The 14,582-nt window shown below is 50.9% G+C and overlaps 1 protein-coding gene across 8 annotated transcripts in view; it reads right to left on the reverse strand.

Annotated features, from left to right (window-relative positions):
* Window positions 1-14,582, reverse strand: part of LOC140904058 (zinc finger protein 385C) — a 195,057-nt gene that overhangs the window by 66,537 nt on the left and 113,938 nt on the right. Inside the window, exon 1 of one of the 8 annotated variants that reach the window (XM_073326290.2) lies at window positions 13,534-13,988. The exons of 5 other annotated variants lie outside the window; for them this stretch is intronic. In XM_073326290.2, coding sequence (XP_073182391.1) covers window positions 13,534-13,543 — 10 coding nt within the window. In that variant the 5' untranslated portion in view covers window positions 13,544-13,988. Of the gene's footprint in view, window positions 1-12,287; window positions 13,192-13,533; window positions 14,002-14,582 lie in introns of those variants that run through there. 2 more of the 8 variants (XM_073326275.2, XM_073326280.2) reach the window with 2 other exon arrangements.

Below are 14,582 nucleotides of genomic sequence, written 5' to 3' on the forward strand. Positions count from 1 at the left end.
AGAATTCTTGATTCCCCGACACCCCAGCACGACAGAGCCTCCCCGCACCCCCAAACCACAGCAAGAAGAGGCCCCACGTGGGGATCACAACCCAGGGGAAGGTCTGCTGAGCGGAGCAGTGTTCGTCTCTCCCCAAACCCATGTGCAGTCCCCACTCGTTTCCCTTGCAGGGGTTTTTCCAAAGGGCAGAGCCAGTGACCCAGAATTGCAGGAGCAGCCCAGTATGGCCACGGGGCCGCCTGGCTCTGTTCTGTCAAGCTGATGCAAAGAGCGCTCAGCCTCAAACACAGGCTGCGTTGACACGGATTCTCTGCTTCCTCTGCCCCTGGCCAAGAGGCCTGGGTCAAGCCGCACTGGGGAGCGGGAGAGAAGAGCTGGCAGGCCCCTGGTGGTCTCTCAAGGGCTGGCCCTGTAGGCTCCGGCGGCGCTGAATTTAATGATGTGCTCTGCCTGCATATTTTATCTGGCAGCTGGTTGTTTTGGGTCAGGGTCTCTGATGGTCTGTACTTAGCCACCTCCGTTAACAGATGGAACAAACACGGGGGCATCAGAAAGGCGGCTCTGTAGTGCTGGGAAAGCTGTACTGCCCTCCCACCCCTCTCTTAAGCCCACAGGGTTCCTACAGACTAGGGGTACAGCGCCTGGCACGATGGGGTCCTGATCCAGGACTGGGGCTCCTAGGTGCTATGGGAATAATAATAAATAATAAATAATCATAAATGCCTTGTTACCAGCTGGGCTTCCACCTCTGTTCCACTGCGGGGAGACAAAGGGTCAGAAAATCCCACGTGCTGATGAGCCAAGTTTATTGGGTAAATAACTGGAGTGGGACCATGGGGTGTATTCAGAGGGGTGGAGATACTAAGGGAGATTGGGACTTTCGGTTCCCCCTGAACTGTAACATGAGAATGGGACACCCAGCAAAATTAAATGGTGAGAGATGAAAAATCGATAGAAGGAAACACAACTTCGCCCAGCATGGGCTGCAGAACTCAGTACCACAGGAAGTTGTTGAGTCCAAGAACTCAAAAAGATTCTGAAAGGTACTGGGCATTTATATGGATAATAAAAACATCCACAGTTCTTACCATTAATTACAACAACATTTTTGAAAGGGATATGAGACCTCGTGCTACAGGGCTTCAGCCAATATGTATTAGAGACCAGGGCAAGACCCCCCCTGGAGGGCAGATTATCCCACAACTGCCTCCTTCGACTGAACTGCCTGGTACTGGCCACTGTCAGAGGCAGGATGCTGGAGCAGATGGTGCTGGGGCCTGATCCAGACTGGCGGCGTCTATGGTCCTACGCACCCAAACCCTTGTGACACGAGCACGCGGCAAGCAAAGTAATACATAACACCGCCTCACGGCATAACATCGCCAACTGTGGCCGACATGTCTCTCTGTTGGGATCGGGCACAAGATGCCTCTGTTGTCTGGGCACGAATGAGGGATAACGAGTGGCGCAGAGATCCACGTGCTCTTCTGCGGGAGCTAGTTTACATTTTGCGCCAGCGGCTCTCTGGGAAGAGGGGAAGGCGTGAGCATGGCTGCCAGTGGCTCCAGAGTGCCCAGCTTGGAGGATTTCTACCAAGCCACCCCGCAGCTGGCGACAGGAAGGCTGTGTTCCAAAATCAAATCTGAGCCAGGGAAAGCCCCCCGGGACATGCTCGAGACCGGCAGGAGCCCCAAATGCCACCGCCCACTTTGGAACTTCCTCGGCTGGGTCGCTCGGTCCTGGCAGCCCTCGGAACCCAGTCGTGGCGTGTTAGGAAGGGTGGGAGGAGGCGGGCAGGCAGCTGGCTTGTGAAGGGAGTCCCCACCCACGCGGGAGACAGCACCCAACGCGGTGTCTTTTGGGGGTAAAAATGCTGGCAGCTATTGCGCACACAGTGCCCAGACGCGCAGCGCGGCGGGAGCCCTTTGCTGGAGTCAAAGCCCTTTTCATTCTGCCGACACAACAAGCCCGTGCCAGCTGTTACAAGGGAGGAGCTGCTGGCGCCTGGCGGAGGAAGGGCAGAGCAGTGGTTAGGGCTGTGGTCTGAGACTGGGGAGACCCAGGGTGAGTTCCCTGCTCCACCAGACTCTGGGTGTGGCCCTGGGCCAGTCACTTGCGCTAGGTCTCAGCCCCATTTTACAGATGAGGAATTACCGCCACTCCCTGTCAGCAGGACAAAGACAGTAGAGAGGCTCAGATCCTATGGTGACGGGAACCAGATAAGCTCCTCGGAGAGAGGTTACTGGGCAAGCGGCCTGGTTAGCTCGTTGCCTCCCTAGCACCAGACCCACAGAGTCCGCCACCCGCGACCGCAGCTCCCAGGCTGTTTCGGAGCATCCCAGTCACTGTGTATGTGATTAACCTGCCTCCTGGCAGTACTGCTCTGCGCCAAAGCCCAGGGCCTGTGCAGGCAGCAGGACGAGAAATGTCCCGTTGAGAGTCAGCTCTCCCAAGCTCCGACCCACTCAGCCATCTCCTCCAAGGGTCGCCAAAGCATGGGCCAGCGGGAAGGAGGAGGAGGGACTGGGGAGTTCTTCTATTTACTGAAATGCCCAGACTTTTCAAGCAACTCCTGTCCTGACTCGGCTGTGATCTCATGATGCTTCGCAGAATGCCAGAGGGGCCTTCTGAACCCCTCCTCCTCCCACCCAAACCCGGACATTGCTAGAGGACTGAATCATATTCGCCTGTCCTAGCACTTCATCGTTCACTGAGCTGGAGCCAGGATGTACAGTCCTTGCGGTGCAGCCCAGCAACAAGGGAAGTTTTTGTTGAATCAGATCATGTCCTCCCCTGCACTTCCTCCCACTTCTATCTTATTCCCAGCCTCACAACACCTTACGGGCTATTGCAAGGCAATTCGCTGCCTTTGCTGCCCCTGCAGCTAGGGAGGAGCATTATAGAGCAAATCATATTTAGGAATAATATAGCCAAAAAATGATGACAAAAAAGCAAAAATCAGCTCAAATCTCTCTAGATGTAGGAGTTTCCTCTCTCAAAGTGCAGAATAAAGCACTGAGAATGCCACTTTTTGATTGCACATCTTAATTTGTAACCACGGCCATTTCAACCACCAGCTAATTAGTTGGAAATTGGCTTTGAGAAATGCATCCCTAAAATCAATCCCCCCCACCCCCCTGCACCTGGGAAGGGCTTGGAGTTCCTGTGTTTTCAAGGTGGCCTGGTGACCTTTCAAGGTGACCAGGAGTTCTCTGGGATTTCATCCTGGACAGCCTTCATTCCCTGAATTCACACAAACCACTGGAGCAAAGATCTGACTTGTCTCCTCAGAGGAATGCAACTTTGTGGCGGGTAACTAGCTTCTCAACAGAGGAAAGACGCATGGTTAATCCTGACCTGGGGCAGAGTCAGGAAGGAGGAGGTAACTGTCAAATCCTAATTCTGTCTCCTTTACACCCTGAGGCAGGCTCTCTCCCCTCCTCATCACCCCTCCCCCCTTCTTTTTTTTCCTTTGTGGAGGGGAAGGAATGTTTCATGAAAGAAGAGAAAACAATCCCCCGATCAGTTCAGCCTCTGTTCCCGGCTCTTTTTAATTTATAAATTCTAACCGAGTCCAATTTGTTACAGCCAAAGAATAATTGACGGAAATGAAAAGGGAGGAAAGAAATTTAAATTGTGATTCTTTCACCGTTCCGGTGAAACAACTGATTCAGAGCAAATTAAGCAGGTTCCTTTCCCTCCCACCACTTTGGCCTGCGCGAGCGCACCGATCTCTTGCTGCAGTGCCTTCTCAATTACCTACTATTGTTCTTCATTGCTTCTATTGCTGTAGTACCCAAAGGCGCTGGTGCTAAGCAGTTAGACAGTCGTTTCCCCAAAGAGGTTTAGACGAGACTGAGTGGGAGGGGAAACTGAGGCACAACCAGAGGAAGTGGCTTCCCCACAGTCACACAGCAGGTCAGGGTCAGAGCCAAGAACAGAACGCAAATCTCTTGATGCCCAGGCCATTGCCCCACCCACTAGACCATAGTGAGTCTCTCTGAAGAGGTTAGGGGCACACACACAAAGAGACAAGTGGATTTAGAACAAGGTTTAGCTCAGTGTTTCTGACTGTCCAGAGAGGGGCCAATGCAGCCTCTGCAATTCCCTCTTCACTAACTGCAGGGGAAGGGGGACATGCATGCAGACTGCACTGGGGAATGGAATATACTGCATGCAAACCCAAGCAAATTTGCATGGACTAAACCTTGAGTGTGAAAACCTGTCTGTGCACATTTAGAGACAGATGATGAAAATTTGCTCTTAATCTCTATCTGTCTCATTATTTACATGCGGGGTGTACGGACAAAGCACCGGTGAGCGGTTTTGTTTTTACTGGTCTAGCACCTTTGGCAAGTAACAGTATTGAATGACAAGGTGCCCTGTCCATGGCATGTGCTCTAGGTACGTGTACACCATCCGTTCACCTCTCGGGCCAGTGTCCTAGCAGCGTAGCTCCATTGACTTCAAGGCACTCCCAATTTACACTGGTGGAAACTAGCGGAGGATCAGCCCCATTTACACACTACCATTTAGTTATCTGGAGGGCAGGGTGCAATTCGCACCAGGACGCGACCCCGTACGGCCTGGCAATGGCCCAGCACTAAGGAGCTGCTTCAGGTGCGAGACTTCCAAAATGGCCCAGATATTTAAAGCAAATAAAGAAAAAACTCCCTCCCCCACAACACACCCCATGCCGACGGGGAAAGATGACCGGGCAAGAGGACACGCAGAACAAGCCAGGACCATATATAGCTGCACTTAGTGACATGGGACTGTAGCGTGCACTACAATGACGGAATGTCAATCTCTTCTTCGCTTAATATCGGCCCACCGTGGACCTGCCCTGCTCTCAGCCAGAGGGCAGGCAAGTGCTCTGGTTATGGTGGAACACGGTTCATGCAAGTGGACGTGGACACAGGCAGCCTCAGAGGCGTGTATGTACGGGAACAGACATTTAGAACAGAGCATCATTCTGTGCCTTACCGGCAGAACGGTGACACTCTGACGTCGTCCACCCTAAACCATCAACCGGCCTAGATACTTGTCGCACTCAAGTCCGAGGCGAATTGCAGAAGCAGAGTGGTCTAGTGGTTAACACAGAGAGCTAGGCATCCGGAGGCCTGGGTTCTGTTCCCAGCTCTTCTAATAACTGCCTGCGTTTCTTCTCCTTCTGTGTCGATTTAGGCTGGAAGCTCTTTGGCGAAGGGCTGACACCTACGCTGTGTGTCTAGACAGCGCCCAGCACAAAGGGACCCTGGTCCTGATGGAGGCCTTTAGTAACCCAATCACCAGAACCAGACACAACAGTGACCCTTGAATCCCGCACTGTGCCTAGGAAAAGCATTCCGGGTAAGTTCTTTTTGAACAAACAAACCAACCACAGAGGCTTACAGGGGAGGGGGGACAAACAGAAAAATTAGAATTGCTTCCAATCATCAGCTCAGACTTCAGATACGGCGGCACACAATGACCTGGGGCACCAGCCTGCAGAAATTTCATTTTAAAATATTTATCTGTATTACGGTCACGTCTGGAAGTCAGAGCTCCATTGTGCCAGGCGCTGTACAAACATACAATTAAAGAGGCAGTCCCTTCCCACAGCAGGGGTAGCTCAAGAAAATCATGAGATGATACTGGTCAGTATGAAAAGCAATGGTCATAGATAACCAGCTGCCTAGCCATTGTCCAGGGCTGTCGAGGCATCACAGCAGAGAAGAGACTGAAGGAGGAATTTGAAGGAGGACCACAAGGTGGCTTTGAGAGTCCGTTTCAGGGTTGAGAGTTCCAGAGGGCGGAAAAGACCTTCAGACCCAGGGAACCCAGCTCGGTTCTCCCTCTGACTTGTAAAACAGTCAACTGCTCTTCGCTTTTGGAATTTTTCATCAAGTTTCTGCCTAGATCAGTGGTTCCCAAACTTGTTCCATCATTTGTTCAGGGAAAGCCCCTGGCAGCCGGGCCAGTTTGTTTACCTGCCGCGTCCGCAGGTTTGGCCGATCGCGGCGCCCAGTGGCCGCGGTTCGCTGCTCCAGGCCAATGGGAGCTGCTGGAAGCGGCTGCCAGTACGTCCCTCGGCCCGCACCACTTCCTGCAGCCCCCACTGGCCTGGAGCAGCGAACCGCGGCCACTGGGCGCCGCGATCGGCCAAACCTGCGGACGCGGCAGGTAAATAAACTGGCCCGGCCCGGCAGGGGCTTTCCCTGCACAAGCGGTGGAACAAGTTTGGGAACCACTGGCCTAGAGCCACTTTTCACAGAGCCTTGAAAATGGGGCTTGTAATGGCTGCACAATTATATACCACTCCTCTAAGTTTGCCCCAGAGCTAGACAGGCCATGGTCCATGCTTGGAATCAAATACACATTTGTCATTATTATTTAATGAGATTTCTAGTTCTAATATTTCATTGTAACCCCCCTCACCCCCCAACTGTACTAACATATCCGCCTAAGACAGACAAACACATAACAAGACTCACTTTCCTACCATCTAGCTCTGAAGAGGCAAAAGAATCCAAGAGATCTATTCAATGCACAATTCCAGTTATTAGTTACAGATTTAACAATCATGGATGGATGATGAAATGAACCCACCTAGGAGCAGGGCCGGATTAACTCTCCTATGGGCCCAGGGCTATTAGATTGTGTGGGGCCCCTGTATACAAGTCTTTTTCCTAATTTACAACAAAATGATCACAATTACGGCATTGTGGCTATTAACACTATACTAAACTTGCCTTTTAATCAACATAAAGCCATTCTGTGGTTACATTTCAGTCTTAAAACATATATAATATAGTTCAATTCATTCAAAATAGCCTACTTCTTACCTTAGAACAACTGTTTTATTAGTTTCTTTCTGGGAGGGAGTTTGGGTGCAGGAGGGGGCTCCAGGCTGGGGCAGAGTGTTGGGGTGAAGGAGAGGGTGAGGGGTGCGGGCTCTGGGAGGGAGTTTGGTGCAGGAGGGGATTCTGACCTGGGGCAGGGGGTTAGAGTGCAGGAGGGGGTGCGAGGTGCAGGCTCCGGCCAGGAGGCACTTACCACAGGCGGCTCCCAGCCAGCAGTGCAGTAGGGCTCAGGCAGGCTGCCTGCCTACATGCCATGGTCCCACGCTGCTCCCGGAAGTGGCCGGCTGCTGGCACATCTCTGCGCGCCCCTGGGGGGAAGGGGGACAGCATGTCTCCATGCACTGCCCATGCCCGCATGCTGTAGGGATGGTAGTGGGGGTGGGGTCAGCATGCGGCGCCGCCTCCCCCACACTCTCAGGGGCTGCAGAGATGTGCCAGCAGCCAGCCACTTCCGGGAGTGGCTTGGGGCCACGGCATGCAGGCAGCCTGCCTGAGCCCTGCTGCGCCGCTGGACTTTTAGCAGCCCAGAGATCGCAATCGACTGGCAGAGGCTCCAGGATTGAGGTCCCCCTTAGCCTGAGGCCCTGGGCTGCAGCCCCTAAAGCCCCTGCGTTAATCCGGCCCTGCCTAAGAGCGTTATGAGACAATCACAGAAATGTGGGGCTGAAAGGAACATCAAGAAGCCGTCAAATCCAGCCCCCTGCGCTGAGACAGGACCATGTAAACCTAGACAATCCCCCGTTCTCTCTACACCAGCCCTTTGCATGTCTGCAGACTGTGATCAGGTCCCCCTCAGCCTGCTTTTCTCAAGACTAAACATGCCCAGTTTTTTCCTCCCAGATCAGGTTTTCTAAGCTTTGGATCATTTTTGTTGCTCAGCTCTGGACTCCCTCCATTTTGTCCACATCTTTCCTGAAGTGGGGCACCCAGAACTAGACACAGAACTCCAGCTGAGACCTCACCAGAGCAGAGCAAAGTGAAACAATTACCTCCCGTGTCTAACCTACAACGCTCCTGTTAATACACCCCAGAATGAGATCACCCATTGGTGATTCAGATCCAATTTGTGATGCACTATATCAGGTGTCTCAAACAGACGGCCCACGGAGTTATTTGCTGCGGCCCACCAAGCTCCCCGCCCTGGCATTATTTCCTGCGGCTGCCAAGCTCCCCTCCCCTACTGCCTCCCTTCCCCCCCAGCGCGCCACGTTCCCGCTCCTCTGCCTACTTCCAGGCGCTTCCCGCAGCCAAACAGCTGTTTGGCGGTGCTTAGCACTTTCCAGGAGGGAGGTGGGAGGAGCGGGGACCCGCGCGCTCAGGGGAGGAGGCAGAGAAGAGGCAGAGATTTGGGTAAGGGGTTGGAATAGGGGCAGGAAGGGGGCAGAGTTGGGGTGGGGACTTTGGGGAAAGGGTTGGAATAGGGTTAGGGAAGGGGTGGAGTGGGGGAAGGGCCGGGGCCAGCGGGGGGAGGGGTGTCAGTGGTGTGGCCCTCGGGCCAATGTACTCGTCCTCATGTGGCCCTTGTGGTGATTTGAGTTTGAGATCCCTGTCCTAGATCCTTTTCAGCAGTACAACCAATTAGCCAGTTAGTCCCCAGTTTGTAGCTGTGCATTTGATTTTTTCCTTCCAAGAGAAGTACGTGGCACTTGACTTTTTTGAATTTCACCTTGTTGAATTCAGGCCAATTCTTCAATTTGCCAAAATCGTTTTGAATTCTAATCCAGTCCTCCAAAGCGTTTGCCACCACTCCCAACTTGGTGTCATCTGCATATTCCCCACTCTATTATCCAAGTCATTAATGAAAATATTGAATGGTACCAGACCCAAGACTGACCCCTGCTGGACCCCACTAGATACCAGTTTGATTGCAAACCATTGCTAACTACACTTTGAGTCTGGTCTTTCAACCAGCTGTGCACAATTTCATCTAGACCACATTTTCTGAGCTTGCTTATGAGAATGCCATGTGGGACTGCATCAACGGCCTTACTAAAATCAAGCCATATCATGCCCATTACTTCCTCCTACCCATCAGGCCAGTAACCGTGCCAAAGAAGGAAATTAGTTTGGTTTGGCATGATTTGTTCTTGACAAATCCATGTTGGCTATTCCTTATCACCCTATAATCCTCTAGGTGCCCACAAACTGATTGTTGAATAATTTGTTCCAGTATCTTTCCAGGTATCAAAGTAGGGTCTATAATTCCCCAGGTCCTCCTTGTTCCCCTTCTTAAAGATAGGAACTATGTTTGCCCTTCTCCGGTCCTCTCGGGCCTCACCCATTCTCCCTGAATTCTGAAAGATAATTGTTAACAGTTCTGAGATTGCTTCAGCTAGTTCTTGAAGTACGGGGAACAGTGGGAGAGGGCTCTTCAATTTGCTATCAGGAGCACAATTGATTAAAAATTTCAACAACTTTCAGGTTTGCTTGAAATACTTATTATTAGAAATCCATTATTATCCATCACTTGGCATCTTTAAATCAAGATTGCTCTAGCTCAACCAGAAGATATGGGCTTGATGCAGGAATCCCTGGGTGAAATCCTCTGGCTTGGGCTATACAAGAGTCGAAAGTGATCCCGCCCTGCCCCTGATGTTAAAAATCTATGAAAGGGGCTGCCCGCAGAGGAAATGTGGTTCAATAGACTCACTAGCACAGTCTTTTAAGACAGCTGAGTGCTGAAATTAGAAAATAGATGTTCCCCCAAGACCTTTCCAAGAGTTAGCCCCCTCTGATAAAAGTAACTGCTAGGGAAATTCACCCCAAAGAATACCAGAAAAAGCAAGGTTCCAGCATTTGATGAAGAGACCCTGAAAACCAAATCCCGCAACTGAAGTGGGATGGAAAATGATGCATTTGACATTATGCTGAGAATGCATCCAGATTAATTCTTTCCTCCATTAAATCCTGGCAATGACAGAAGAGCAACATCCCCAGGTTTTGAAAGTAGTTAATAATGGAGAAGTAAGAACAGAAGCCGTTTGTGGGGAGATAATAGTGGTGGTTGGTTTTTGCGGCATCCACACATAAAGATGTTCCCGAGAAAGCGTTATAACTGCAGGCCCTTTTGCAGATGGATAGGAAGATTATTGGTTTAATGAGACATTACTCTTCTGGAGAGAACAGAAAGCATTAGTACCCAGCCAATTAAAAGCAGCCAAATAAAATATGAATCAGTAAACCCCAAATGTCTTCAGAACCCGAGCATGACACCTCCCGGCAATTTACAACGCGGCTTCCTGCTACCACACGCCAGCAGTCTCCGACTGACCCCGTCACAAAGGGACAGTGCTGCCCTCAACCATACTCCTAGACACTCCCGTTCTACTGCCGGCTTTTCCAGGCCACTTCTACAGCGGGAGTCCAGCGACCGGGGCAGCTGCACCATTGCAAACCCGCAGTGCAAACAGGCAACGTTTCACTTTGCATCAGTCGAGCCCACCCCTGCTCGAGACCGAGGTGGTTCGCTGAACTGCAAGCTGCGGCCTCCCTTGTCTACACTGGCTCCGCTAATGCCAGCTGCTGGCCAGTGGCTGCTGAATCCAGGCTAATCCCAGGTACACGTCCCTAAAGTGCCACAGTGGTATGGTTGCACGGCTGCAGCGTTTGAAGTGTAGACCTGCCCAAAGCCAAAGTGCCCGAGCCAATGTTGACTTCAAGGGACATTTCAGCCAGGCCCGTAAGGAGATGCCTGCCTGTCAGCACGTGGGTAGCCCCACTGGACTCAACGAGATGCACTCAAGTCCCTCGAGGCACAGTGCTGCTGCAAAGGTCTTCATCACAAGCCATCAGCTTTAGCACCTGCACGGCAACACAACTCATTCAGCAGCTAGCGTGGGGCCATCAGCCCACATGTCTGCATGGCCCGAGACAACGGGGCTCAGCATCATTTTGAGCCGTAAGAGAATTTAAAGTTTTTCTGACTTTGGGTGCGTTTTATTTCATATTCATTCTATTAAGAAAACAAACACAAATTAAAAAACCTGTTGAGGGTTCCTGCCTGCAGCAGTCAAGACAAAAATCAAAAAGAGTAAGCGGGGCAGACCCACAGCTAGTGTAAACAGTCGCCAGGCCTTTGACTTCGGTGGAAGTACGACAATTTGACAAAGTGGTAACAACGACAAAGCCTCATATAGGATTCAAAAGCCTTAATTACAATGCAGCTAATAATTGACGCACTGGTGGAGAACCTTGCAGAACCCATGCATTAATACAAAGTTACTCGTCACTTTGGCTAATTAAGAACTTTCATGGCCAGCTTTTAACTCCACATGCTAGCACTTTAGCCCTAAAATGTCCTAGGAAAATAGAATTTTTTTATTCAAATCCTTTAGATATTCAGAACATTCTGGTTTAGAGGCTTCACTCTCCCTCTGTGTGCTTTAAAACACTGCTTCAGAAGAGGAGGACACTTTACACATGTCAGGAAGTAAACAAAACTTGAATAAATATGGCCAACAGAATATATGCTAACAAAACCTTTGCAGTCCTGGACTTTTCTCCAAAATGTCAGGGTACCCCAGTGGAATGCAATACTATACAAAGGGTTCCATTAAACTACCAGGCATTGATAGGATACATTACTTTATTGCACAGTGCCCTCTGGTAAGAAATTTTCTGGAGTAAAATTATTCTCATTGTTTTGTCATTTGAGGTGGAATACTGAAAAATTAGAGAGGCAAAGGAAATAGAGAGTAGAACAGGCAGGTGGTGGCGAATAAGGGAAAATATCCAGAGGAAGCGTGTTATCATGTGCCAGAACACAGAATAGTTTGTATTTTGAAGTTTAAAAAATAAAAACGTCGAGATTTCAGAACATTAGTTACATATTTTAAGCAACAAAGGTAAAGGTAAGCTATATTTTTTAAAACCTGCTTTGACTAACAAATATCCTAGATAAATATCCTGAGAACTGTTACTTGTTCCAGAAACACAGGGAAAGACAGCTCATCAAAGATGGATTGTTTTTCAAATGATTAAAAAAATGAAAGTGATCTATGGAAGGCAGCTGACAAGCAATGCCGTAGTTAAAAAAACCCAGCCAGATGTGCCAGCTTAATACCATCCGTGTTTCCTTGGACGCAACCGTCTTATAAAACACTCACAGACATAAACATGCCCATGTAGGTGATATAGTAATAATCTATAAATATACAGTATATATACACACACACACATAAAGAGAGAGAGAGCAGGAACCATCCTATAGATCCCAGCTGTACAGACATCCATAACACTGACGACAAAAACAACAGCGTAAGACATGGGCGTGAAATGCAAATGGCAAGCTGTGTCATTTAACGGCACGGTAGAAAGTTGACAATGATAATACTCAAAGCACAGAACCACGGCTCCTACTGTACACAAGCGTTCCAGTTACACTTTATTTGCTGCTGCAGCTTGACTCAATGAGCCTTCTGCAGCCAGAAAACACCAACTAACCAGGATCAGCAGAGCTTCTTGCAAGCTTTTTAACTGTGTTTTCCTCAAAGCCGTTGCCTTGTCTTCTCCCCCACCAAACCTCATTTCATATGAAGAGCCCAGCGCACTGGCCTCATCTTCCAGGCAAGCAAAACAGACACAGGAGGATGCGCCAAAGTAAAAGCTGACCCCCAAATGAAAAGAGAGGACGAAATAAAGCTCACGTCAGCATGCAACCTGTTTCTCGTAGCCCTGGGAAAAATCAATAGGCTGCAGTGAATCAAGCTCAGCTTGAAAGCCACCGGTGATTAAGATTCAAAAGCTGGGAGGTGAAGAAACAGGGGGCGCGCGTATGGTTGGGGGAGGCCGACCATTCTGAGCGTGTACTGATGCAAGACTGAACTGGTTCTAAGTACAAAGATACAACCGCCGTTCAAATGGGTTCTCGAGGGATGGAAATGGGGAAGGATATGAATCCACTTGGCTTGTAAACGCCGTTTAGGACTGCACGGTGCTGATCGAGGGGTTCAGGGAGGATCCGACAGGTTTCATTAGGCAGAGGATAGTCAGGGATCATGCTCCTAGAACAAGGCACCATTTCCAAGCCAGGAAGTTCCGTGAGTCTGCTCGGCTCTTTCCTGACAGCACAATAGTTCATATCAGGATCTTTTGCACTGACCCTCAAGCCTTTGGCCAAGCTCACAAGGGGAAACACACTCCGGGGTCCGTAATCTGAGCTGAACTGGCCTCAGATCGGGAGGAAACAGGACAGTTTTTACAACTTGCACCTTGATTGGATTTCATGTTTCTGGGCTCAGGGGACTCTATAAAAGCCCGTTGCAGGTGGCTGGGTGATTAAAGGCTGCGCCGTCTCTGCACAGAGGAGTGCACCTGGGATGTTAGCAGCCTGGACTTTCCCGAACCATTCGCAGGTATCCCTTCGTGGCGCTCGTCCTAGTTCAATTTCTTTGCCATCATTGCTGCAAAACTGGCCAAACACCCGCCCCCCCAGTGCTCGCTGCGAGCTTTTGTGATCTCTGCGTAACACGCACCCACGAGAAGCTTCCCTCTAAACCCACCCGCGATTTTCCAGCTGCCGCACGATCGGAGCGAACAGCTTTCCCACTTCCCGCTGATTAGAAAGCCGACTGCGACAGGGACCTGGGGAGGGGGCGGCCCAGCTTTCACGTCGCCGTGACCCAAAAGGCCACAGCGCAGGCTGCCCGTTGTGGGAAGCACGAGGGAAGGAAAGTTGCATTTCACTTACCTAAAAGCATTTTGCTTTGGCTGCGCTGCCCGCTCGCCGCTGGTCTCCCCCTGCGCGTGTGAATGCGGCTGCATGGACTGCCAGCAGCCGCCTGCTCCAGAGCCGTGCGCCTTCCCCGGACGGAGCCACTTAAACCTCAATTAAAAGCTTAATGCCCTACCGAGCCCTGCCCTGAGGAGGGAAACGCCACGCTCCCGTATTTACTGGCCCTTCCTTAGCCCAATCAGAAGCACAGATGGCAAAGTAACAACTGTAGCCTCTCCCAGCTGAGGTCCCAGCACCCAGAGATGAGGTATTAACATGAAAATTGGATGGGAGGGGGGGATCAGAGGATCTGGAGTGAGAATGCCCCCCCCGCCCTCTCCCTCTCGCAGGCTCGCTCGCAGGCTCGCTCGCGCTCTCTTCGTTCCCTTCCCAGGAGGAGAGAACACACGAGCGCCCTTCTCGCTCCAAGGCTGGCTCAAAGTCAACCCCGAGGCTGCCAAAGCAAAGAAACTTTGAGCGGGAAACAGACGCACCCCCAGGAGTCGCTCAGTTCCTCGCCCCCTGCTAGCGACCAGAACGTCCTCCTGTCTGGGGGCTAGTGTCGCTCCGGGAGGGCACGATGGAGCGGCCAGGGGCAGGTGGGCAGGTTCCAGAGTCACCTGCTAAGCTTTGCTCCCTGCTCTCTGCAGTGTTGCCAAGAGTCATGAGTCTCCTGAGACTGGCTGTTTTCTTTAAAGCCCCAGCTCCTGGAGTCAAGTGGATCTGTGATGATTCCAGCCTGTGTTCTTAAAGAAAAGGTACATTTCCAGCCCTCGTGTGGCTGTGGAAAAAGCTTCAAAATGTGACCCCAGGACCCCGTAAAGGCTCAAAGAGCAGAAGGCAAATAAAAGAACACCACATCTATTGTTTTCACAGAATCTCATGCCTAAGGCTACGATTTAGTCATGAACAGGTCACAGGCAGGAAACAAAAAAATCACAGCCCGTGACTGATACCATAAATGCCCCTGATTGAGTCTTGGGTGGGGGTGCGCTGCCGGGGGGGGCTCCTGGCACCAGCGGTGG

The sequence above is a fragment of the Lepidochelys kempii genome, chromosome 27, assembly GCF_965140285.1.
Source record: "Lepidochelys kempii isolate rLepKem1 chromosome 27, rLepKem1.hap1, whole genome shotgun sequence".
Classification (NCBI taxonomy): domain Eukaryota; kingdom Metazoa; phylum Chordata; order Testudines; family Cheloniidae; genus Lepidochelys; species Lepidochelys kempii.